The following is a 27170-nucleotide window of genomic DNA, read 5'->3' on the forward strand; positions in this document are numbered from 1 at the left end:
GTAAACTTGCAAAAGGCAGAGCCCTCTCGTTCTCTGTACCAGAACTGTGTTAGTTTTGTGTAAATGTTGTCATACATATTAATTTAAACAAAATGTCTGTATCAACAAATATGGTCAAATTGTAAAAACAAAAAAATATATCACTACACATATGTGCCAAATATGGGGATGAAAGTGAAAAAAACCGATAAAAGTAATGATGTATGAAATATTTCTAAGTATGTTTTATTAAATGAACAAAATAATTGATATAAGAGTACTCTTTTAGTACATTAATAAGCATTCTTGAAAAATGATAAAAGTAAGATTCTTAGGGAGAAGTTGCAGCTACAGATCTCCCCGTCAGAGGATACTCGCCAATCAATGGCAGCACTTTCTGTGCATACGCAAAGGGGGTCTAGTTAGGGTTTTTTATTTCGCCAGAACTGGAGCTGACTGGCAGCAAGTATATCACATGCCAAACATATCTTATGCACTCCAACGGGACTGCCCGCCGCCGTCAGTGTGCAGTCCTGGCTGCGTCCCGCAAGGGCTAGAATGTTCCTTTTTTTAGCGCTAACTGTACTTTACGCTTTACAGTAGTTGCTTTTTATTTTAGTTGTGTATTGCTACTTTTACTCCAGTGGCAATATAGTTCAGTTGTGTGGACTACTTGTATAATACATCATGACCTCACTTCTGGTGAGGGACCTCTGCCAAACCGAAGTAAATTATATCCCAGAACCAGGAATGGCGAGCCAGAGACCACATCTGGAGGGAGGTGCTGCAGTTTTAACCCTTACATGGTAGAGGCACATAATGCATTGCTACTATTCAGTTAAACGCCCGACTGGAGACACACATTTGTACAGTACCTTTGTGTTATGTACATGCATATAACTACAACTTGAGAGAATGGGTGTATCCTCAGAATTTACCCAGCCTTTTCTCCTTATAACAATTTCTGATGGAATGGACAAAAAACCCCCCACCAAAGATATATTTTTTTAAATTTAATTGGCTACATAATCTATTGACAGATTTGACCATAAACTTTCGAAAGCACACTCAATTAAAATGAATGATATATAGTTTGAGCCGCTAATCAAACCCTATTTCTACTACAAGTGATTGAATTTTTACTTCTTCTTCGAAGAATAAAAGGTCTTCTTCGGACCTCATAGACCAGCAGAGTTCTTTATCTTGGTCTAAATAACCAGTCTATATGTCATGTAAGTGACATCTTCGTCCTACTATTCTTGATCTATCATTTTATTCTTTTTTTTCATTCAAATTTTTAGCAAATTAATAAATAACAGATGTCTGATTTCTTCTTCAAAACATCGTATTGTTACTGTGCATTGTAAAGTCAAGTATTACCCAGTCATTAAGTAGTGGGGAGTTCGAACTAGAGTTAGCCGAGGGAATAGTGTAAGAGATCTTGCTGATGCAGTAGGACTACCTTGAGTCTTGCCATGGTGTCTGACTTTTGACATTAAGCTTTCTTCATCAACCTCACCTTGTTAGTGAGTTTGGTTGTTCACCAAGTTTTATTCTTCCTACACGACTGTTTCTGTTTCAGTTAATGAATGTTATTATTAATTTAGATTTTTCACTTTGCATTTTGTTAAGTTATGAAAATAAACACAGCATCTTTTCTCACACCAGCCTAAAAATGTTGGCACAGTACTATATAAATATGTGTATGTTTATATTAAATTCCCAAATACCACTTTTTCAAAATGCTGATAATATTACACCCATATCAGCTAAAATAAATGCACTTTATGCCATCTTTAATTACTACTTCCAAGCCTGTTGATCATACTGTTAGTTCGTATGCCCTCTTTCTAGCCACACAGACTGAAAGCACACATAACCAATGACGCATTTTCAATCAGTTCATTTTCACCTAATCTGCTTTAAATGAGCATGACACATCCAGAACTAGGATTTTTCATTTTACGCTATTAAATCGTTAAGGAAACTTTATCAATCTCTCAGCTGTCATACTTTGCTAAAGCTGCAGCAAATGGATTTTCCACTTTTACAGCTACTTGGCTGTAAGGTTTAGGGTGGGCATCTGGTGCTTGTTTATTGTGAAAGGATTTTCAAAACTCAATCATTATGCCACCTATTTCAAAAACATCAGATGAGAAACAAAGATCACTTCCCTTTACCTAGGCATGCGGAAATACTGCATCAGATAATTAGCAAAGCCAGCTCAGGGACCCAGGATGTCTAGAAAAAGGTTACGGTTTTGTACTTATTTGGCACTAGTTGAATTTTGCTACATGACATGGCAACAATTGTAAAATAACAAAACACTTCTGAAAGTATGAACATAAGTGTGTTTTTTCTGAGGTTCCTGTTGAGTTAATTGTTGTTACCCCTATAAGATAAATTACTTAAATAACGTGATTAATGCTAATGTCTGGTACTGTTTAAACACACTTTTTGCTTTTGCAACCACATGCAGTGCTTATGGTTTCATTACAGCTGCCATGAAGCCCCAGATAGATTTTTCTAATATAGCTCCTCTAATGACCCATACTCTTCCTTTCCAAACTCGTATAATATATTGTAATATATATACAATGGGGCCTCCATGGATACATCCTGGTCAGTGGTCATAATGTAAGGATGCATCCATGGAGTTCCCACCTCGCAACTTACAGAACTTAAAGGACTTGCTGCTAACCACAGCATACCTTCAGAGGTCTAGTGGAAGACCCAAAACGGGGGACCTACACAATGTTAGGCAGGTGGTCATTGCATAGACAGATACTCCAATCTCTACTGTAGAGCTTTGCAGCTCCTTTAGAGTTTTGGTAGGTGGCCCTATCTTGGCAGGTTTGTTGTGATGCCATATTCTTTCCAGATCATGTGACACTTTATTTAACTAATTATATGACTTCTGAAGGTAATTGGTTGCACCAGATCTTATTTAGGGGCTTCATAGCAAAGGAACTGGGTTTTTCAGAACTTTTTGAATAAAAATTATTTTCTTCATTTCACTTCACCAATTTTTTGTTGTTGTTTATGTCCTTTGCATGAAATCCAAATACAAATCTGTTTTCATTCCAGGTTGTAATGCAACTAAATAGGAAAAATGACAGCGGGGATGAATACTTTTCCAAGGCAATGTAACATTCTGTCCATCACATGGATCAGAAATGTAGCATAGACTTTGTTAATGTTGTAAATGACTATTGCAGCTGGAAATAGCTAATTTTTTATGGAATATCTGAGTAGACGTTACAGAGGTGCTTTATGACTCCCATCACAGTTTTGAAAGGAAACACCAAACTTTTGAAGTTTTAAAAATGTGTAGTGTAAATGCGTGTGTGATTTCAAATACATATGCGCATATCTATACATAATACTCTGTAGTACGCTAATCTTTGTGTCACAATTAAGTGACATTTAAATGTGCCTAACCAAAATTATGAATGTGGAAAAAAACTTGATTAAAGAATGATTTCTAGTACCAATATGTGTTTGGGTGTTCAGCAGTACTAGGAATCCTAATGCTTCATTACGTTATAAAAGTGTTCAAAGCATAGTGGGTGGAACAGCATTAATAATGAATTTCCTTTTCATTATTAAAAAACGGTAACGTTGCTAATTAGCATTAGGGGTTCACAAAGCTGGTAACAGACAGCACTCCAGTTCTCTGTAGCTGTTGGCTGAAGTTCAGAAAATTGCCATTTATATCCATTTATGCTTTCCCAGGATCTGTCAAAGCATAGATGCTTCATTAACTTGTTTGACAGCTCTTACAGCTATAAAAGTTTCATAGCCATTGGAAAGACCTTGGTGACACTTTGAAGGGTTAATAACAAGGCGCCGGAGTGACATCACAAAGTATTGGCAATGCCATTAACACAGTGCGAGACCTTTAAAATGAATGAAGGATAATTACGGCGGTCATAAATGATGATAGGCATCTGAAAAATATGCATTTTTGTTCATTATCAGAGGCTAAATTGCTTTTGCGTACCCACTCCTTCAGTATATGTCACTAGAATGAAAATATTTCACATGAGAACAGTGAAAAGAATATTATGTGGACTATAAGGGAAGATTTTTTACACGCTGATTTCATCAGACTGTCCAAAAAACCTGTCAGCTGTGTTTATCTCAGTATCCAAGCAGAGTAATGAAAACCAAATCAAGCTTTCCAATATACACAGCATGTGTGTGTATTTGTGCGAATATGGAAATGTCAGACAGGAAGGGTAATTCAGAATCTTAAATTGGAGAAATACTCCAATTAAACGTTCTCTGGCTTTATTACGCAATAACATTGCCTGTGGGATTTTTTTCCCCAGCCAGGTCAGTAGGAAACTAATTTCTGCAGGACAATATTTTTATGGGGTATAAGGAACAGTTGGCCAACGAATCTAAGGTGGCCACAGTCTACTTAGTATAAATTCCATTGGAAAACGTAGGATGTTTTCCAATGGATGTAGGGCTGGAGTTCAGAAATCCAGAGTGCAGACCTATTAGTGTCTCCAATGCCTATTTATGATGGTGGTTTCTGGAGGCGGTTGTGATTTATTGATGTGATTTCCTTTATGATGCAAATCTTGAGTGTGTAATCAAGAAAAAAAGGTTGTATTATACATATAAAAAAGGCTATTCACCAGTCAAAAAATAAAACACGGCAAGGTAAAACTCAGTAGGGCAAGAAATTTGATTTATACATTGTACTAATCATGTGACAACACATATATAGAGCTAGTATTATACTTTGTGTGTAATAGATTCCACACATTTGTGCATGCCAGGTCCACTTTAAGACATTGTTCAATATCTTCTGTAGCAGTCTATTGTTTATGAAAATGACCCCTGACAAGTCCATGACCTCAGATAAGGAGATGCTAAAATGATGTATTACATTTTTGTCTTTAGGGATTATCTGGCCCTAAAATAGATTTCTGTGAACGGGACTTGATTGTGTGCTTTGTTTCAGTAGCCAACAAGAAAGTCACCTCTTCTACTGCTTTTACAATGAATTGAATGTTGAAAAAGGATTTTGAAAGGCTCAGGGCTGACGATAAAAACACATAAGAGATTGATGGACTGCACAGGCTTCAAGGTGTTAAAAGACAAGATCTTGACTAAAATCAGGAGCCATAGCTCCTAAAAATGCTATTCTCAATGTCAACAATTAACTGATGTATGGCAGATTTATGACATGACTCTAAAACTACTAGATCATTGTTTGCATTTTCACAATTTGATATTTAAGCAGTGGGGTTTTTGGTACAGCGGAGCAATAGCTGGCTTCTAAGCAACTGTTCTAATCCACAGAGCCCTACATTTTCAGCTTTTATAATGTGGTGATAAAATATAATATATGTATGCAAAAGAAATTGGGAAGTTAGCAGATTTTCCTCTTTTTATTTCAGGCTATGGGGAAGAAAATGCCATCAACTATGACATCACAGGAGTCGCTAAAAATGGACACAGAGAGCAAATCTAACTGTAAGTTGTGATTCTTAAATTATTGTTTTTCCTGTGATTTTCATCCATTTTATAGTCAGTGATGGCATGATAGCAATGCTATGTCAGGGCTCAATTTTTTTTAAGGGTACCTAAATTTGGGTCATCACAGCTCCATCTATAGATAAGATTGAAAGAAGAGATCTAATTCTCAAAAGACCCATTTTTTTCCCTTTATGGGATTTTTTCCAATAAAACAGGAACTGATGTGATTCACATTTCCTCTCTGGGGTTGTAGTATCTATACATTTCTGTTATTTATATAGAAAGGATGTTTATGTAAGACTCCCTGCTGCAAAGAGACAAATAAGTGCAATATTTATATTATGTTTTATATTTTAATAATATTTTATGTGGGAGCTAATCTTTGGTTTGCTTTAAATGCTACTTTTTCTTCTTCGAAAAGCCCAGTAATGGTGCCTGAGATCAGGTGCACTTTGTAATTGGGTTTTTGAAAATTCCTGCCATCATAGAACAAATTGTAATAGTTCAAATATGTAGATAGATCGTGTAAGCAGTTATTTTTGTTCATGCTCCACACAAGAAGCATATAAAACCACTTAAAACAAAAATGTTTTTCTTTGGTCAGTTCAAGTGTTGGAAGGTAAAGTTCTGTTTTGCACGAGTAATCATGTCCATTAACTGTACTATTTTGTTAATAATATTGCAAAAATTAAAAGGTGTGAGTATAAGGATGATGAGTTTAGGGCAGTGACATTCAGTTATTTTTGATACAATGGATTATATTGTTTACATGTTTTATTGCGTATGCCGAATAATGACATTAAAGAATATTTATTTCCCTTCCAGCCAAAGAATATTGCAAAGTTCTCTTCCCGTATGAAGCGCTTAATGAAGATGAATTGACAATCCGAGAAGGTGATATTGTCGCTGTTATAAACAAGGTATACTATAGATTAATGTCAAAAGCTCATGTTTCTATACATATTATTGATGATGATCTTTTGTGTAAAATTATTAAGCATTATTAGTTCAGTTATGGGTTCACAGTTTGGTGTGATACCCAGGGGCAGATCAAAATCAATTGTGGCCCTGGAGCAACCCTTAATTGCTCAGTAGGATATTTCTTTTCTACTAAAAAAGCCCCATTCAAGTGCATCTCCAGGATCATGTTTAATGGAACCCCAGATAAAGTAAGGGGCACTACATACATCCTAAGTGCCCCATTTTCTGTGAGACAGTGCCGATTTTAGGGCACTGCCCCAACAAGCAACCACACTGTCTCACTTTTGTAGGCAATGGGGACCATGGCGCAGTTGGGGAGATCCCCTGATCATCCCTGACGTCACACTGAGCTCTGAATTCGCTTGAGGACTGTGCTGTTGATCTATTGCTCCGTCCCACATACAGCCATAACCCCTGGCAAAGGTGTCTTGGGGTGTTTTCCCCTCAATTGCATAATTCGTCCAAATGCATTTGCCTTAAACACCGCCCCCCCTGCTGTGCACGCACTACACTTACCACCAGTCAGCTCCAGCACTAGCTTGGTGATTTCTGTATACAGATGAATGGAGTTCAGATGAGACCCCCAAAGGATAACTTCTTAGAACCGAAATTCCTTGGCTTACACTGCCACAAACCTTTCAAATATTACAGCTACATACAGTTGATGACAAATTGATTATATGGACAGAAGAATCGCTTAAATAATTTCACACTTTTTACACATTCCATCCATCAATTAAACAAAAACGTGAGTTTTCTACTGAAAATCACCAGTGGGAAGCACCACTCATCTGCATACAGAAGAGCTACAGCTTTCACCCATCCCACTCTAAGCACGGTATTATTCGTAGCCTATCCATCAGATACCACCACAGATGCTTTGACACTAAGGAATACGCTATCAGAGTCATTCAAACTAAAGTGCTACAAAACCAGAATAATTACAAAGGCAATCAAATCTACATTGAGAACACCTATTACAATACAATGTGAAGGATCCCACTACACGTATCCCATTAGGATTAGTGTATCCTTCACTAGAGGGAATCCACGAAAATTATAAGGGACTTACAACCACTACGTACAGAGGATACAGTGCTAAAAGAATTATTCCCACAACCACCTATGATGGCTTTCAGACAGCCACCCAACCTAAAACATAGAAAACTGCGTGAACAAAAAATGATTACAAAACAGAAAAACATTTTGAAGTAAAGATGATTAACTATTTCAAAACTAAGGAAAAACATAGACATAGGATTCCTGCCACATTACCAGAACTTCATACAGCATGACATTTCCTTAATTGTATTCTAATTCATTCTCCTCGTTTAACAGGGCTGTTTGTTTATTTGTCCAAAGATATATGTATGATGTTTTTTGTTTTAACAATTCCATCATCACATTCGCCCCCCTCTACCCCTACAATGAATTGGCTAAAATAATTTATGACCATCTTAAAGTAGCTGTGACTTGTACCCTACTAGTCTCTATCGTTCTACTTATACTGAAGGTGGTTAGTATTGCTTTTGACTTGATGGAGGGAGGTTGATACTCTTGAAAGTTCTTCTTAAAATGTAATGTCCGTTCAATCAAAAGGTATTATTTTAAATATCAGTACACATCTTATTTTTTTTTTTAATTTACACTACTGGACTAACACTGCTATCCCAGGCTATGTATATGTAATAGCAGTGTGCAATGCTTAAACATTACAGCTTTATTTTTTCATATATTGTATGTTAAATAAACTGGTAGTGACTCTTGAGTGCTCATATTTTTGCTCTGATTAAAAGCTGTATTGCCAGTAAATAAACAATAAAACAACCAAGTTAAAAAATATGTATACTCCCCTAATGTAATTGCAGCAACCCGTAGAAGTACTGCTTGTGTTCTTATGATGAATTGTCAGTAAATAACCAAAGCAAAGAATGGCATGCCAGCAAAAACAAAGTACTGTCGGAGGACAGGCATTCCGCATACAGCCGGATCAGAATAGGAATGTGTGCTTGTTCCCCGCTATGATGAGTGTGGGCATTTCTGAGCCATATCTGAGACAATTATTACTTTATCAGCAGCCTTTGTATACAAAATAAGTACCACTGTTAGTAGCTTGTCATCACAATATTGCCCTTTCCTTCTCGTCAACGATTCTACAGTGTTAAAGGAACAGTCTAGCCCCCAAATTCTGTTCTTATTTTAATGTATGATGAAGCCTGTGTTGCATTCACTGCAATGGATTTTACTGCATGCAAATTGGTGCATGCATTCTTCAGTTATTGTACTTAGGAAATAAGACTTGTCTCATATAAACTTTTCATTTTCTCATAAAAGCAGGAATTATTAGTATGCATGCTTCCTGTACATGCTCAGTAGCACTCCCGTTCACGCCATCACATGCATGCATGCATGTATGTATGTACGTTCAGACAGCATGCATGTGATCTGTTGCTGTCACTCCCATTAATTTCAATTGGAGCTCAGTTCCAGCATCTTTTTCTAGAGTTCATTTTCTAGAGTTCACTTTATTGGGTCAATACAGCTGTTTCCTTTTTTTTTCTTATCAATAAAATTGAAAAGCGCAGCATCTTGAAGCATAATTACTGGTGTGATTTTAATGAAGTCGCTAGCCCAAATTCCCATTAAGTTGACAGAAATGTTCCCTTGTGACAAGTTATAGAGACATGTGCACTAATCTGCTTAACCTGTTGAATATTTTTGCCGCTAACCATGGCCAACCTAGTTACACAAAAGAATTCAAACGCTAAATTCACTAAAGGGATAGTTCACAGGAGAATTGTTTTTCAGCTCCTTTATGAAAGCCCTACCAGTGAGCTTCTGCTTGGCTGGCCCCCTATGATGTATAGTTAAATCAGTGAGGTTTCTCCAAAGTCTCCTTAGACATTAACTAATAGATTACACCATTCCAGCTCTGCCTTTTCTCCTCAAGAAACTTGCCATTGTTGGCCCTTCATAATGAATAGTGAAGTCAGGATTTTGAAAGCGCAACTCTTCTGCAAACTCTCCTGACAGCTCTCCCTTTAGTGAATAAACCCCTTTGTTTTTTTACATTTAAACTTTGGGGTTTGCAAGAACGAGCAGCATCACAAACAATGTTACTGCCCGTGTATAATGCATCTCCTCCCTGTGCTTCACAGTCTACCCTTGTTGGCCGCCAGTCCATTTCTCTATACAGGTACCATACTAACCTGCTGTGTTTTGGGCACCATTATTTTATCAGTATTGAATATGTGTTCAATGCAGCCTTTTTTTATGCTGATCTCGAACTGGAACCTCTTCTATGTTAAATCAGAAGGATACGTTGCCCCTGGTGATCATATTTATAACTGAACAGCTTTTAGCAAAGTCATTCTAATAACTAACAAAAAAATGGTACAGATGACCTTTTACACTAGAATCAAAGAACAGAGGCAGACAAGGGATGGTTTTTTCAAAGCATTCAAGACTAATTGCATATAATTATCCTTCAAAACTTAAGACCTTGTGCCCTGCATGAGACACAATGGCATATAATCACAAGAAAATAACAATGTGACACGGAATCACCTGCATTTAAAATTGACACATAACAACACAACTTGTCAGCATCACAAGAAAAACTATAGTTTATAATCAACAGATTAAGTGATATTCTGCTAGAGTCTTACAAAAGACAAAATAAAAGCACATACATGAAAAAGAATAGCTCATGCTAAATACAATCACATCAAACAATCCATAATTTCAAGCAATTCAAGTGACTGCTGCTTTTATTCATGACAGATCTGCCCATTCATCTAGAAAGTTATAGAGCATAAAAGTAAATAAAGCATAATAAACCATATCCCCAACATTTCAGGTATCAAGTAGGGAAGGGATTGTGCAGGCCCAGGGTGGAAGGCACAGGCCTTCGTTGATTTTACAGATCTCTAGAAGATTTTCCCAACTGGTCTATTATCCCCACTGCCCACAGAAAATGTGTCCACCAGGACAGTGCTTTGGGGCTGTCAAGCAAAAAAACTGGACTTTTGGGGCATATGTAATAACTAGTGGCTGATATTAAAAAGAAACAACTTTAAAACAATATCAGCCAACAAAAAAATGTCATCACACAACATAATGGCAGCAAACGAATGATGAGTAAATAAGAGGTGTGGTGAAACAAAAGGCATAACTCTATCACACGCAGACATCTAATAATGATGCTTTCTGTAGGATTGTGTCGATGTGGGTTGGTGGGAAGGAGAAATCAATGGAAGAAGAGGGGTGTTTCCAGATAACTTTGTCAAGCTGCTTCCTCCAGATTCTGAAAAAGAGCTCCACGTGAGTATCACTTATTGTTTTCTTACTGGTTTATAAGATGAAAAGAACATTGTTGTATAACCCACAATATTGTATAGCAATAAAGCACTAATAACAGCTTTCTATAGCTTTTTATGTTGACTTCCTCGAACATTCATTTAAAAGGGAACCAACGTTGCCTGTGAGCTTCCTGCTTCACCTTGACGTCATCCCTTTTTTATATTCCTCTTAATAAAAAGAAGAGTGAACTAAAGTGTGTGATTTAAGGTTAGAGGGTAGGAGGCTGACTCTGTTACATCAAATACATTAAAGGAATTTGAGAAAGTGTAAAGAATGATTCGAAAGTGAAGATTAAATGGGTCAGTTGGTTTAGAAACCAAATTGGCTAAATAAATGGCATTGCTATTCCAAATGTCTTGCTCAGATACATCAATAGCTATCAATATACATGAGGACTTCCCAAGGTAGGCTACCTGAAGCTACCCCTCTACTGGGGCAATGGCTTTGCATGGGTGCCTTCAGTGGATGGGGTGTGGGAGAAAAGAGAGCAGGTTAGTGGCATAAAGTACGAAGCTTAGTATGTGCTAAGTGTGATTCTTTTGTAGTTTGTTCAAATGACTTTATTCTTATTATCATCCACACAGTGTAATTATTATATATGCAGCTTAATTATTTTATAGGTAATAGCCTTTGAGTCAGGAACAGTTGTGTTTTTCTGGGTCTTTTTTTATATACGTGCTTGGGAGAAGAATTCTTTTGTGTTTTTGGAATGAATTGAATTGTGAAAACCCTACAATTCTCCCTCTGCCTCTCTGTATCTGCTGTTTATTTGAAATCACATCTGTAACATGCGCAAAAGTAAAATAGTCACTGAATAGTTTAATTTAGTAGAACGCAGCTTGTTTTCAACAGCCGACCAGGTTTGCAGAATTGCATTACTTATTTTGAATGAAAGTCTCATTCTTGTACATACTTGTAGAAGGGATCTCCAGACTTCGGATATAATGCTACATGAATGAAGCAGAGGTTCTCACACTAAATTAGGTGCTGGAGGCAATAGATTTAGAAAAATCTGTATTCACAGAACAGGCAACAAATAACCCGCTGTCATGTAACACTAGTGATTGTAGCTGGTGGGGAATGTGATATTAGATAAAGCTATCGAGCATGTAATATGCTGGCAACACATCTAATGGAACAAAGAGTGCAATCTCCGCCTAAGGTAAAATTGATTTTTGCGTTCCATGTACAGTAGTCAAAGGTTTGTCATGTAAATTTAATGAGTGCTTGCCAGAGGTAAGAAATCAGTTACTAAATCAAGATATCTATAATGCTGATAGGTATACTAAAAAATTCTTCATAAATTGGGTATAGGTTGAAGGTCATCAATAGGTTGCAGATCTTAGTAATGTCTGTATTGTCCTTCCTGCGCTTGGTTAAGGACATTGCTGGGAAAAAACTGCTTGCTGTATAGTTGGTCTTGTGGCTTTGTTTGTAGCATATGGCAGCCAGTGCTTTTTTATATTGTGGAAATAGAGTACTATACCCCCATCCCTCCCTGTCAAGTTGTCAAGTTTCCAAATTAACAAATGTTCGTTTTAATGGAGATTGCTATTCTGGTATGAAGCCTTAATTATAATGCTATCATAGCATTTAACAATTCCACATCCACTAAAGCAAATAAAATTGCATTAGCCAAGTTTTACTCTTATAAGTAGGCTCTGAACAGCCTAAATGTTATTAATGTCAGATTTACAAAGTCTGATTGACATTTTACAATGTTACTATTGTCAAAGTTAAGTAAGGATTAACACTCCAGCCATCATATTGTCACGGCTCTTGCTGTGTCTTACCACCAGGAAATCGGAGGTACTGCCATGTCTTACCTGCCATTGTGAGTCTCCTCCTTTGAACGCTCATGTGCACGGAACAATCTAATGTATGTAACTGTCCCAACTCATCCCTGTTTGCCATCTGACCCTATCGGATGCCGGACCTCTGTGCTTCTACTGCTTCTTGAGGCTCTGCTGTCCTCCAGACCACCCATGTTAGTGGTGCTTGTAAGGAGAGTGTGTTTCTGCTCCGGTGGGCCTCATAAAGCATCCCACGTCCCTGGAGTGGTGCAGTCTCTAACCAGATGCCCCATCTGGTTAGACACTGCACCACTCTAGTGCTAGGAGGTGGAAAAGAAGAATATGAAGAGGAAGTTCAAGAGATTGTTGATTCCCAAATCTGACATGGCCGCCGTGAATATCTAGTACACTGAAGGTGATATGTACCAGAGGAATAATGAGGCTTTTCACAGACGACAGATGTCCGGAGGTCGCACTTTGGAGGGGGACTGTCATGGCTGTGGCTGTGTCTTACCTCTAGGGATCCAGAGATACTCCCAGGACCTGCCAGGCTGCATCATGGGTCTCCTTCTTTGAGCATGCATATAAGATGTGTACACAAAGCACTTGTAAGCCTGATGGGTGCACGGAACAGGGCACTTGCACCCATACAAGTTAATTGGGCAAAGAGGAAGCACACAAAGACGATGTCATCAGTATGATAGCGCTAATTGGTGATGTTTTAAAAGTGAACTCTTCAACACTTGGTTATTCCAGTGTTCCAGTTTAAGTACCTAACCATCCATTGTATTTATTTACCCACCTCCAACCTTTTTTTCTGTTTTACTTGCCTGCCTTTGGTTTATGAAGTCCAGACTCTTTTGCTGTCTACAGAACTTGCTGCTGGCCCGACACTTTCCTGTTTGCCGTTTATGACCCTTAATCTGCTTGCCTTGACTTCTGGATCACCTGACCATTCTCTTTTCTCAACCCTGGTACCATGCATCTAAATCCAGACCTCCGAATCTAGAGTCATCCTACATTTTTGGGATTGTCTTATAATCACACAAATTCGGTACTTACTAACAGTCAGCTTTAAGTATTCCCGCTAATTATATAGGGAGTGCTTTCCTGACAATGATTGGCTGCTTCAAGCAACCAAATAGTGGTGAGCCTCAATGGACCCTAGAGAAGGTTGGAGCAGTAGCTGTGGGGCTGCAGATTCTCCTTAAGATTAGTACTTTAATATTTTATTAGGATTCTGCATAATCCCTCCTTATGCATTTGCCTCTTTTCCCATACCCCAGCTTCTTTCCATGCAGGAGATGTGTTCAGCCGGCTGCCTCAGGTTTAATGCAGGGAGATAGCATCAATAATGTAATTTTTGTGATTGCAGGGTTAGGAATTGTTAGGCCATGTATTTATCTTGCAGATTGCATTTTAAATCAATTTCAAGTGTCAGAAGGGGTGTTAGCATGAACCAAGCAATGTATTTCAAATTATATATGAAAAAGTAAATACTTAAACTCATCTTGTCTTTTGGATCATTTGACTGTAATCTGTAGAGGAAATTATATGCAATCTAAGTAAGCACCTGCGATGATTTCCCATCAGAAAAATCGCTAAGTAACAAATTAGACTGCATTAGACATATCGGCATTCATATATACATAAGGATTATCTGGGATAATGTTCTGTTATTATTTAAGCTGTACATTTGATTTGTGCTCCAATGTTCTGTTTTTAAAGCCACCTATGTGTTTAAACATTTTAGTCTATAATAATGAAATTGTTTTTTTTCAAATAATATTGCCTATAAGTATTAGTTGGTGAGCAGAGAGCTTCTATAATATATATTTGGTTTTTGTCTCACACATTCATGTTCCCAGACTCTCTGTTCTGCTGTCCTTTGGAACATTAACTTTATAAAAGAAAACTGCTAATTTTAATAATAACTATAATAATGACAATTTCCAACTTGGGTTACAAAGTTACATCTCTAAAATGTGTGTCAGCAAGAGTGCAGTTAAATGAACACTCCAGCCATCACATACACTTTAAGGCATATGATAACTGAAGGATCCCTTTAAGTTTATGAACTGTCCTCATTTCAAGTGCATGGGAAAATTCTGTGTGCCCCCAGCAATTTTATATTCAGGAGATTTGTGTATAGTATAGGGTTAGTGGCACATGGGTGCAGTATTTCCTTGGTGCCTTTCTCATCATAGCTAAAAGAGCATACTCTTACACATACATACACTCTCTCACCTCTCCCTTGCACCACTAACCCTAGGCTTACCGCTGACACTCACGTTGGAACTCGTGGAGGTAGGAACATGGCAAGTCACAAAATGCTATGCTGTGTGACCCCACGGTAATAGAGCAGCCGCCTGCGCTGTGTGCAAGCAGCAACCCCCCCCCAAAAACGGTAATGTTGTAGAGGTGTTAGGGTGTGGTGGTTGGAATGATACAGTGTGATACATTGAGGATGTTTGAGTGAGTGTTGTATGTTTAAGTGTGTGGATATGTAAGTTTGAGTGTGTATTCGAAAGTGTGTGTGAGTGTGCATATGTGTGCTAGTGTGTATGTAACTTACTGGGGGGGGGACCTCTCAGCTTTACTTAGCCCCCAAGCCAGTAGGTGCCAGTCCTCCTTTGTTTAACACAGTACATTAACACAGGCATGCTGACACCACATGCTAACACTCATTCATGCTTACACTAACAAACTTTCCCATCATCAGTGCTTCAGGCAAGCTGCGATCCTACTACTACTACTGGTACGCATGACGCATGTTAATTGACCCTGATGGATTCCTCAGTTACCGGACACCTTGGTGCTGTGCACCCACCTTAGTGTGCCCGTTCTGCCAAACACATCTTCATGCATATGATATAGTTACCGCCAGTCAGCTTCAGTTCTGGCTTAGTCTGGAGCTGTCAGGGAATCGGCTGTATCCAGATGGCAAACTGAGTATATTGTGAACAAACTTCAGACAAAGCATTTAATGTAATCACCTATGGATTGAGATATATGTGCAGCTATATATAGGGGCGGACCGTTGATGTATGTCTGTATGTTTCATTCAAAATAAACTGGCACAGAGCTATGATCTCCATGTGAATGAAAGCTCTCTAATATACGCATCTACACAGCATGTATCATCGTCATCGTATAACCTGGTGAATAACATCTCACGTTACAGTGTAATACTGTTGATATTACAGCTCCAGCAATATGTTTCAATATTGGTAGTTGAAGAAGGCAGATGCAACAAATAGAACCAAGGCCTTACAATATAGGCAAACAAGGCAGCCGCTCTTCTGACCTAGAGAGGGGCACCGCCATAAGACTCTTTTCTATGTTAGCAACCAAAGGCACGTAGGAGCAGAGAAACATAATTCTTCTACGGCACTAGAGGACCTAGGACTGGCTTTGTATACAGTGGATGTGTAATTTCCTGATATCTAACCAGAATTAAAATATTTGTCTTATTCTACAGAGGCCTAAGAAACCACCACCTCCATCAGCTCCTATCATCAAGTCAGGAACAAGTAAGTGAAAACATGAAATATAGCAAAAGAACTGCAAATGTACCGTATTATGAAGGCTTCATTTCAGAATATGTACAAAGTCACAAGCATGTTTTAATTCCCATTTTTGCCCAGGCCAAGTTGCGACAACATTCATGGACCCCAGGATATTACAGATAGGCAGTCATTTAATTATCATAACTTCTATAATGTTTAAAATCCTCTCAATTTAAACAGAAACATATTAATTTAATTCAATTTACAGAAATTACAACATGTTTGTGACATTGCGTTTCTTTTAGTTATCTTGGCCAGATTTTACTTTTTATACTATTTCATAATATTAGAAAGTGTGATATGCATAGGAAAGAACTGTACATAGAGGTTACCTTCGTACACCATGCCATTGCTAAAGTGAATTTCAAATAAGCAGTGCATTTAGGTGAAAGACATAATCTCATTTCCATCAAGGTGTCCTGGCTAAGCTGCTTCCATTACTGTAGCCTTTCTCGTATCCCTGGTGCCGAGAGTATGATTCGTTTCTATAATCCTCGTGCTGCATCCAGAATTCTCTTGCTTTTCCAGAGATGACTGCTAAATTTGTGATGTGAATTGCCAGATGACTTTGCTTTAATTTTTTTTCCTACATCAGGCACAACAGACAGGAAGCAGGACATCCGGAAAATACCTCCAGAAAGACCAGAAACCCTTCCACACAGGGTTGAGGAAAAGGGTGAGGATATCCGACAACCGACACTTGGTTTGTTTGTATGTAGGTTCTGGAGCACCACTTAAATGTGATGGCTTAATGACTGAATAATCCATTCGGTTAATGCTTATTATTATATTTATATTTAGAGGGAGGTGGCTTTTACAGTTTTTGTAATTGCTTGTCTTACTTTGAGATCAAATATCACATTCTTATTGTTATAGACGTATTTGGTTATTGCTGCTCATTAGCACCAAAACAAAATATTTTTCGTACATGTGCTATGGGATTCTTACTAGTGAAAAATGAGTATTAAATCATTATTAGGTAGAACAGACCAGATGTATGATATCATGGCTAGGCTAAAAATTACAAGTGTGATGTCATTAAAATGGAAGCAGTTAACCTACGGACATGATCAGTTCAGATTTCCATGTAAGAACCTCAAACCTTCATTGTGAATAAGCAGATAATGAAAAGCCTCCATTTCGGATTGGAGGAAGGGAAGACTTTAAAGTTAAGGTGGTGAAATTATATGGCGCACCACCAAGTTATATGGGAGTGCTGGCAGAAACACTGGGTACCATTATTATAATTTAATAGGTTTTTCACAAAATAATAGTAGTCATATGTTTCTGAAAACAGAAAAGAACATTGGCCAACCACTTGGCCTTTTTTGGGGCTTTTTCTGCATTCGGAACAGTTGTCCATGATGGTTCACCTGCATACGTTTCTAACCTAAAAAAATTATGTGTTTCCGTTTATAGAAAGGGCCGACACACAAAGAGATCACAAAGCTGTAGAGTCAATAAAGCACTCTGTACCTGCCATACCTCCAAAGAAACCCCGTCCACCCAAGACCAACTCTTTGAATAGACCTGGAACCCTCCCACCAAAAAGACCAGAAAGGCCTGCGGGACCTGTAACACATGCAAGGTATGGATTGCTGTCGTGTTAGGACCGAAGGCCTAGCAGAAATTTCTCTGAAAACCATCTCCACTAAAATATACACACGGATACACAATACATTAAAATACAAAACAAACTTTGAACAATAATTTAGACAATACCGTATTTGCTCGATTATAAGACGAGGTTTTTTTCAGAGCAAATGCTCTGAAAAATACCCCTCGTCTTCTAATCGGGGTCGTCTTCTAATCAGACCTCAAATAGAGGTCTGATTATGAGACTAAGATCCAGATCCCCTACACCGCTGCAGGGGACCTGGATCCTCCTGTCCCCCCCCCCCCCCACACACACTTACCGGTGCTTCCTGCTGTATTGCCGGGGCAGCGGGTTGATGTCTACGCGATCCGCGTAGACAACGTCCGCTGCAGCCGGAAGGAGGTGTGGCTAGCAGCGGGGGTTGTCTGCGTCCGTCGCGGATACCTTCCCCGACTGTCAGAGATCAGAGTTCCCCCCACCGGTGCGGGGAACTCTGATCTCTGACAGCCGGGGAAGGTATCCGCGACTGACGCAGACAAACCCCCGCTGCCAACTCCACCTCCTTCTGGCTGCAGCGGAAGGAGACGTCAACCCGCTGCCCCGGCAATACAGCAGGAAATTAGAAAGCACCGGTAAGTGTGTGTGTGTGTGCGCGTGTGTGTGTTAAATGGGGACATAGGGCATTTCTGGAATGCCTTATACCCCTATATGCCACTCTGGCACTTAGGGGGTTAAAAGGCATATTATGGGGCAGAGTGGCATATAGGGAGGTATAAGGCATTTCAGGAGGCAGAGTGGCGTTAAGGGGGCATTTAATAGAGCACTCTGCCTCCTGAAATGCCTTATACCTCCCTATATGCCACTCTGCCCCATAATATGCCTTTTAACCCCCTAAATGCCAGAGTGGCATATAGGGGTATAAGGCATTTCTGGAGGCAGAGTGGCACATAGGGGGTCAAAAGGCATACCATGGGGCACAGTGGCATATAGGGGGTTACAAGGCATATCATGGGCCACAGTGCCATATTGGTGTGGCAAGCCTGGGGGCAGATGTGCGTAACTGGGGGACAGGTTGGAAAATACAAGGAAATAAAAACAAAAAAAATATTTTTCTCAATCATAGCTTTTATTTAAAAAAATAGTTTACATGAATTAGCATTTACTGGTAAAACTTTTTTCCTTTAGGGTCGTCTTATATTCAGGCTTTTTCTTTTTTTCCTAAGTTAATATTCAGATTTTGGGGGGTCGTCTTATAATCAGGGTCGTCTTATAATCGAGCAAATACGGTATTTCATCTATTATTCTAGACTGTATTTTGCCCGCCACATAAGTGGAGCTCTCCGTCTTCTGGAGCGGTGGCTTTGGGAGGGACAGGGATAGTCAGCATGGGGCAAGGCTAGTCCTAAGTGAAATAAACAACGTGCAGTCAATATTGTGCGCCTCATACGGAACTAATAAGTTACGAAATAGTACCAGTGTCATCCAAATAAAAATTCAAGCTTTATTGTCACATCCCTTGCCCGGAGAAAGAAGAAAGTGACCTAGAGACCCAAAGAAACAGAGCTTTACCCGGTGCCTCCCGGACAAAACCAGAGAGTCCCAGGCAATGCCCATCACCCTCAATTATATTCCCCAACGGTGTATACTTTGTTTTAGTTCAAGAGTGTGGAGAGTAGATTTCTGGACCTTATATACGGGTTCTTTCAAAAACCATGTCTGCGGGGCAGTCATTTAAATTCCTCCTGTAGTCTGTTTACATGTCTGGGGTGACCTTGATTGCAGTGCAGACTCGTATTACATGTTGCTAAAGGGATCGTTTTCTCTTTAAAAAATAATTTGAACTTATACACCGAAAAGGTTAAAAAAGGCCATTTTTGAATGTTCTAAACCATGTCATGTCTGCCAGATGAGAAAGCTAAGTGCAGAAAATTCAAGATTGTAAATGCAACTAATCCTGTTGAGGCACATGTCTGTGTTTGGGAGAATGGGAGGCCGAGGGGGTGCATGGAGTGTCCCACAAGATCTTCCAATAAATAAAAAGACACTTGATGTCTAAGCATTAAGCCAGTATCACAACCTCATGCTGACAAGTCCCATTAATGACGAAACAGCTATCCATGAGCGGTGATCTGGCTATTGCACCTCTTCCCGAGTTTTGTCTAAAGGCTGTCCTGTACAGCGGGCAACTTTCAAGAGATCCATGTAAGTGGATATAGAGGCAAAAGGTGATAATTGTTGACCTTATTTGCATGCACCTACCCAGAATCCCTTGTGGTTGTGGCAGCACCATGAGATTTCTGAGGGAACAACAAGCCTTCTGGCTTGTCTGGTGTCTGTATATGAGTGTTTAATAATGCTTCTACATACCCCTAACCAATCAAAGGTCATTCTTGCCCGGGTAATAGAATAACTTGTTTCACTAATATGTGATTATAGACGTTACTTTTACTCGTCGGTGCTTAATGGACTCAATGGGTTTATGAAAGAGACAACCTTGTATATGATTTCTTATTCCGATTTCAGTTACTTTTATTTCTTTTGTCTCACAGGAGTGACAGTCCAAAGGCAGAGGTGGGAGTTAGTACTGTATCCAGCACCCCTGACAGAGACTCTTCAGATAAAAGCAATGATATTGGTAAGTCCCGAATGTGCTGCCCTTAGTTTATAAATAACCAGAGTGCCTGCTCAGTCATACATATTGACAGATTTACGCGGCTGCCTTTAACACCAGCTAAGCTGATTGCTGTGGATAGAATGAGAAGGGACACTTGTGTTAAACATCTTTAGTATTGAATAATAAAGTGACGGAGAATAAAAGGGAATTCTCAGTACCTTTCTAACATAACATCAGACACACTAGAGTATGAAACATCTACTGAACTTAGGGTTTCTGTTGGCTTATTATGCATAGTAATGAATTAGGCAGGGGCTTGCTGATTTACATTGCCATTGTATGAATAATTTGTAGTTGATCACTTGTTGCCAGTTTTTTCAATCACTTGTCCTGCCATTAGAGATCATGTTAAGTTGACTTCCTTGTTAATAAAACATAAATGTTGACTGGTTCCCAGTGGCCCTGCAGCTTTTCCCCAGGACTTCTATTAGGCATACCTCTTCACCAGGGTCCCCATGTTTAAGAATGGCAGCCCGTCTGTCCCCATTGTTATAGATATCGGGCTTCAAAATGATGCATTTGCATTGAAGATGGGGGGGGGTTGTAATCGGTATAGCCAGTATAAAGAATTATCTGTACAAATTAACGCAGTATCCAACCCATAACACCTAAAACAGTTAAATGCTGATATTGTGTGATTGTTGTGATTTCGATTTCCCAAATTCATGAGTCTGTTTACAGTAAACTAATTGGACCTTAGTCATCAAAAGTAATTTATTTCACTGACTTCTTTTAACTGCAGCAATGACGTATAAAGATGTATTTTTATCATTATTGACTGACTTTAATGTCAGATGAAGTGACAATATATTGACAATATATTAGTAACCTAAGTCTGGCTCTCAGGGTCAAAATTTATATCGTTTAATTTGCTGGCATCAGTGATTTCAAATACATTTTCCAAATGTTTACTAAATGGGCAATATGAATAAATACAGCCAGGAAAGAGCATATTCACCAGCTTAGATCATTAGTAGTCTGTGAATGGCTGGGGGTGATGGGAGCTGCAGTCAGGCACCAGCTGACATGGTGCACACAATAGGGACGCGAACCCTGAGATGTGTCAGGCATTCTGCTGCCGACACCAGTTCTCTGGTGTAAACAAGTCAAGTCGGCTCTGACATTTGTCCCGTCTCCAATGTCACCTGCTCGAGTCACTCATCCGAGCCACAGCTTGTCTTAAACTCTGAGCTACGAGCAGCCAGAGACCAAAGCGCTCTTCCTCAGCTGCCAGGTAAGATTTTATTGCGTGGCACAGACTGAGTCTTAGATCTCAGTGTAAAGATTCCTCCTGACTATTTGTGTTAACTACCGAGCGTATTACTAAACTGCCTGATGTCCGTGTATGCGACAAGACCTCTGTGTGTGTGTGTGTGTGTGTGTGTGTGTACGTCCCGATAAACTATTCCCCAGCCCCGAAACTTTTGAGTGCCTCGGCTGTTGTTAGACAGCAGTTCCTATTATGCTCTACCTGAGTGTGATAGGAATTGCCATCCAGTAGTACTTAATGTGCCCTTTTTCCCAAAAATGATCTATGCAGGCCTTTCACTCTCCATCTGCTATGACTTCTCTGGATCCGTAATGAATCTAGTTACTTTATCTGTCGTTCTGATTGCTCTGCTTGTTTCTTTTCGTGTTGATTCTTTTTAATATGGCTATTTCTAGAAATCAGTTCCCTGAATGTGACCGTAAATATGACTAATATTGAAAATAGATCTTTTGTTGTGTAGTGTTAAAAGAATAATTGAATTGTTTCATAGTTCCATTCATGCAACTTCCTTGTGCTAAATTAGAGAAGAACAGTTCTAGGTATGAGTTGTTATAGGAGCAATTCGCATTATCATACCACTAGTTTCCATGGTGATTGCTTCATATTTATAACTTTGTCCCAAAATGTTTTTTTGTTTTTTTTTAATATGTGCTAACAGATATACGTATGCGCCTTAAAGTTTACGTTATAATAAAAGAGAAGGTACACTAATATAATTAGTACCATTGTCATTCAGACATGATGATCTGGCTACAATAGGTATGAACACATTAGAAAGGAGGTCCCTGCCCAGTAGAGCTTAAACTCTTAAGTAGTAGTAGAGAGTCGGTGGACATACAGATCAGGGAGGAGGAGGTTCATTATAAATGTGACCTAATGTCATTTTTTAATAACTTCATAAATGTATCTATTAAATCAGGGCCGGCCTTAGGGGTGTGCGACCTGTGCGGGCGCCATGGCAACAGGGGCGCCTGCCCGGGACTTAAATTAAAACACTTAGCCAAAAGGCTAAAAGGACAGGAGAGAGGGGCAACAGGGAAGGGGAGAGGGTCATGAGGGACTGTCCAAATTAAGCAGGAAGACCTGGCAGGTATAAGGCTGCCCTTTTTAATGCACAACAACGACAGACTGCACCGAACATAGAAACCCAGAACCTGAGGGCAGATCGGCCCCGTTTGGCCCCATCTATGTGTCAGTGTGTGATGACGCTATTGGCTGGAGGGTTAGGGCACTGATGGTGATGGAGGGTTGGCCGACGTGTCCTCGCTGAACATACCGTGTCCTTTAAAGGCTTCCAGAAACAATTTCATTTCTTAAAAGAGAGTGGGGCCTTTGAAAACACACCCACTCATAAAACAACTGTTACACTGTGCCATAAAGCAATCATTCCTGATGTTCCCTCAACAGCTTCATTGTGATGTCATCATGAACTTAAGAACAAAACACAATTAGACAGGAGAATGTTATTTATTTATTTATTAAATGCTATTATTTTGTTGAATGATTCAGTGGGTAGTGCATTAACCCCTTCGAGACAAAGGCTGATTTTACTTTTTGTACCCTTTGTGACAATGGCCTTTTTAACATTTCTGCGCTGCTTGTGTTTAGCTGTAATTTTCTTCTTTCCCGTTTACTTAACCCACACACATTAGATATTGTTTTTTTCAGGACAAGAAGGGCTTTCTTTAGATGACATTGTTTTGATTGTATCATATTATTTACTATTAAAAAAATTATAAAATATGGTGAAAAATTTAGAAAAAAATGACTGTTTCTAACTTTTAGTTGAAAAATCTTTTACTCATCTATAAAAGGTAATGAAAAAACCTGCTAAATAGATTCTACTATTTGTCCTGAGTTTAGAAATACCCAATGTTTTTATGTTTTTTTGCTTTTTTCTACCCATTATGGGGCAATAAGTACAGGTAGCGTTTTGCTATTTCAAAGCCATTTTTTCCAAATCTGGTAATTCTTCCCCCCATGTGCCATTTCGGGTATCTTTGAACCCGGCCAATGCAATTTACCCCATCAAGTCATATATTTTTGAAAACTAGACAGCCCAGGGTATTCCAAATGCTAGTATTTTAACTCTTTCCATGCACCATATCTACCACCAGTCTTTGTCAAACTTTATGGTAATCATTTTTTTGCATTTGTTTTGTCATACACATTTTACTTCAGGTATGAATTAAAATGTTCTAGTTTATGTCACTATCACAAAACACCCCAATATGTGTTCAGCAACATCTCCTGAGCGCAGCGATACCCCACATGAATGATTTTGCCTGGCTGTTTGGGGGCAAAAGGGCCACATTTGGGGCATGCGCATTTTTCAATGTTGAACTTTGGCATTTGGGGATCCACTGCCCATGCCCTATTTGGTACATCTTTGAGCCGGGCCATTTCAGTGTGCCCAATAAACCCATATATTTTTGAAAACTAGACACCCCAGGGTATTTCAAATGCTAGTATTTTAACTCTTTCCATGCACCATATCTACCACCAGTCTTTGTCAAACTTTGTGGTAGTCATTTTTTTGCATTTGGTTTTCCACACACATTTTAATTCAGGTATGAATTAAAATGTTCTCGTATATGTCACTATCACAAAACACCCCAATATGTGTTCAGCAACATCTCCTGAGTACAGCGATACCTCACATGAATGATTTTGCCTGGCTGTTTTGGGGCAAAAGGGCCACATTTGGGGCATGCGCTTTTTTCAATGTTGAACTTTGGCATTTGGGATCCACTGCCCATGCCCTATTTGGTACATCTTTGAGCCAGGCCATTTCAGTGTGCCCAACAAAACCATATATTTTTCAAAACTAGACACCACAGGGTATTTTAAATGCTGGTATTTCAACTCTTTGCATGCACATATTTTACCACCAGCATTTTTTCAAAGTTTGCAGTAATATTTTTGTGTGTGTATTTTTCCCACACACACCTACTTTATGTATGAATTTACAGCTCCTGGTATATGCCGCTGTCACACGACACCCCATAATGTGTTCAGCAACATCTCCTGAGTGCAGTGATACCCCACATGCATGGGTGTGTCATTTTTGGGGGGAACTAAAAGGCCACATTTGGTAATTGGAAATTAGATGTGTGGCCATCCTCCCCCCCGTGTTAATTGGGACGTTGTTGAACCTGGCCCATTCAATTTACCCCATCAAATCATACATTTTTTAAAAGTAGACACCCCACGGGCATTTAATATGCCAGTATTTTAACTCTTTCCATGCGAGAATTGTTTTAAGCTAATATGCTAATTTTAGGACTTGCTCACAAAAATATATTTTTTATATATATATATATATATTTTTTTTATTTTTTTTTAAAAAAAATTTAACATTTTTTTTCAACTTGGAGGTTCCCCTGATAGTGACATCAGTGGGAAATGATTTTTACATTTTACTGTTTTTTTACTATTTTTTTCTAATTATTATTAATTTTATTTTATTTTTTAATTTATTTTTACTAATCACACTGTGATTAGAAAGCTGGGCTCCATTGACTTGCATGGTGAATGCAGTACCTGTATTCAACCTGCAAGTGGAGCCAAAGTTCTCTAGATGGTCTGGACTATCTAGCGAACTTTTAAAATTTGTGGTTCCTGTTACAGGACGGCGGCCATCTTCCTTGATGGCGAAGATTGCCGGCAGCTGCGGCTGTGACCGCTCTCCGGAGCGGTCACAGCCCATCAAAAGGTTAGTGTTTGGTGTCGCTGGATGCCTCCTGATCGAGGCATTCCAGCGACACCATTTAAGTTTAGGAGGCGATCGTCGATCGCCTCCTAAACGCTTTTATAAAAGTATATATAAAGTATGGCGGATGTTGACGCCCCGTGGAGGGGCCAGAGATGGCCCCTTCGTGCCGATCGCGGCGTTGCTGAATGCCTCGAGGTCGAGGCATTCAGCAACGCTTTTTGGGTGCAGAAAGCGATAGTAGATCGCTTTCTGCACCCGTTTAAAGACGTGCCGGTCCTGGCACGTCAATTGTCGTAAAGCACATGCTTTTCCGTGCCGTGCCAGGACCGGCAATTGTCATTAAGGGGTTAAAAACACTCTCGTAATCAAACCTTCCTCAAAAACCGGGCGTGGCTTCTTCCAGCCCCGCCCACTATGCCATAAACCAATCATTTCTGGTGTTCCGTCAGCAGCCTCATTGTGATGTCATCGGTAGCACAGGCAATGAATAGAGGGGGAGACTCGTAAACAGGTCATTGCTCTACAGAGCAGACGACCGCGAAGATGTGCAAAGCCGAGCGCGATGTGTATCTGAGCCAACTACTGTGTTTGGGGTACATTGGAGCTTTTATACTCCTCTGTATCATATTATTAACACGCAAAAAGAGAGACAACTCTCACAGACAACGACATGGACCTGGACTCCATCTGCACCTCGTGCATTATCTGGTCAACAACTCCATGTTCCAGATGGGGATGGAACACAGACGGTCCATGTCCCGTCTTATGGACAGACTCTCGAGTCTGGAGGATCATCTAAAGTCAGAAGGTGACTACAGGAGGCGGAGGCATGAAAACCAGTCACCGAGTCGCCGGAGGGAACATTGCAAGACCACCTCGAGAAGCTCTCAGGTGTCACGTGAGGACATATCAGACCATGCCCATGGTCTGTCTCAGGAGAACAAAGAGCTCCAGTCAGTTATCAACAGCCTTCGTAGGCAGAACAAAGAGCTGACAGAGCGTCTGGAAGTCATGAGTAAGGCAATCCCCTTGCTTGAAGAACATGTGGCCATCAAAGACCTTGAAATTCAAAACCTGCAAGACAGATGTCATGACATGGAGATGTCTGTCACGAACGCACTCTACTCCAAGCGTGCGCGTGACTTGGTTCTGGTGGTAAAAGGGTTAAAATTCACTATCTGTCTGCACTAGACCAGAAATAGTGATAAAAATACAAATATCCACCCTTAATACCACCCGCAATTAACTATAATGATATAACAAATATCAAAATAACGCTGCCACCACCAAGACAATTTAGAAATGGGGTGCCTTGGTACCCCAAACGAATCAGACTAAAAAAAACCCACACAGTATATTTTAACACAATAATTATGTGATTTAAAATTACCAATAAAACGGTCTCTTCAGGTAACGTGAGTCTTTACCAGACAAAGGCAGAACTTAATAAACGAATATTTATTATGAATAAAAAAATCACAGTGCATACAAAAAAGATGATAAACAGATTATTTACACCAACAGATAAAATAAAAAGGAGAAAATTACAGAAAACCTAACTACTCACTGAATGGTCAAGTAACAGTTTTCTGTCCGTAGGGCTCCGGCAAGGAAAGATGGCGACTTACTCAAAATTAGATCTTGGCCCCTAGTAAGCACACTGACCAATCTTCTTTCACTAACTTTATACTCTTTCCCAGTTCATCTCGAGTTTCCAAGCCGGCCCAGAGGTGG

The 27170-nt window shown here is 39.4% G+C and overlaps 1 protein-coding gene across 2 annotated transcripts in view; it reads left to right on the plus strand.

Annotated features, from left to right (window-relative positions):
• LOC149289758 (SH3 domain-containing kinase-binding protein 1-like) overlaps positions 1 to 27170 on the plus strand; it is a 104365-nt gene that overhangs the window by 54002 nt on the left and 23193 nt on the right. For both annotated transcript variants that reach the window (XM_089490199.1, XM_089490201.1), the window contains exons 7-13: positions 5397 to 5472; positions 6301 to 6395; positions 10672 to 10779; positions 16093 to 16144; positions 16776 to 16883; positions 17636 to 17768; positions 20327 to 20412. In XM_089490199.1, the coding sequence (XP_089346325.1) occupies positions 5397 to 5472; positions 6301 to 6395; positions 10672 to 10779; positions 16093 to 16144; positions 16776 to 16883; positions 17636 to 17768; positions 20327 to 20412 (658 nt within the window). The remainder of the gene's footprint in view (positions 1 to 5396; positions 5473 to 6300; positions 6396 to 10671; positions 10780 to 16092; positions 16145 to 16775; positions 16884 to 17635; positions 17769 to 20326; positions 20413 to 27170) is intronic.

This window comes from Sceloporus occidentalis, unplaced genomic scaffold (assembly GCF_023333645.1).
Source record: "Sceloporus occidentalis isolate IW3139 unplaced genomic scaffold, rSceOcc1.0.p SCAF_43, whole genome shotgun sequence".
Taxonomy (NCBI): domain Eukaryota; kingdom Metazoa; phylum Chordata; class Lepidosauria; order Squamata; family Phrynosomatidae; genus Sceloporus; species Sceloporus occidentalis.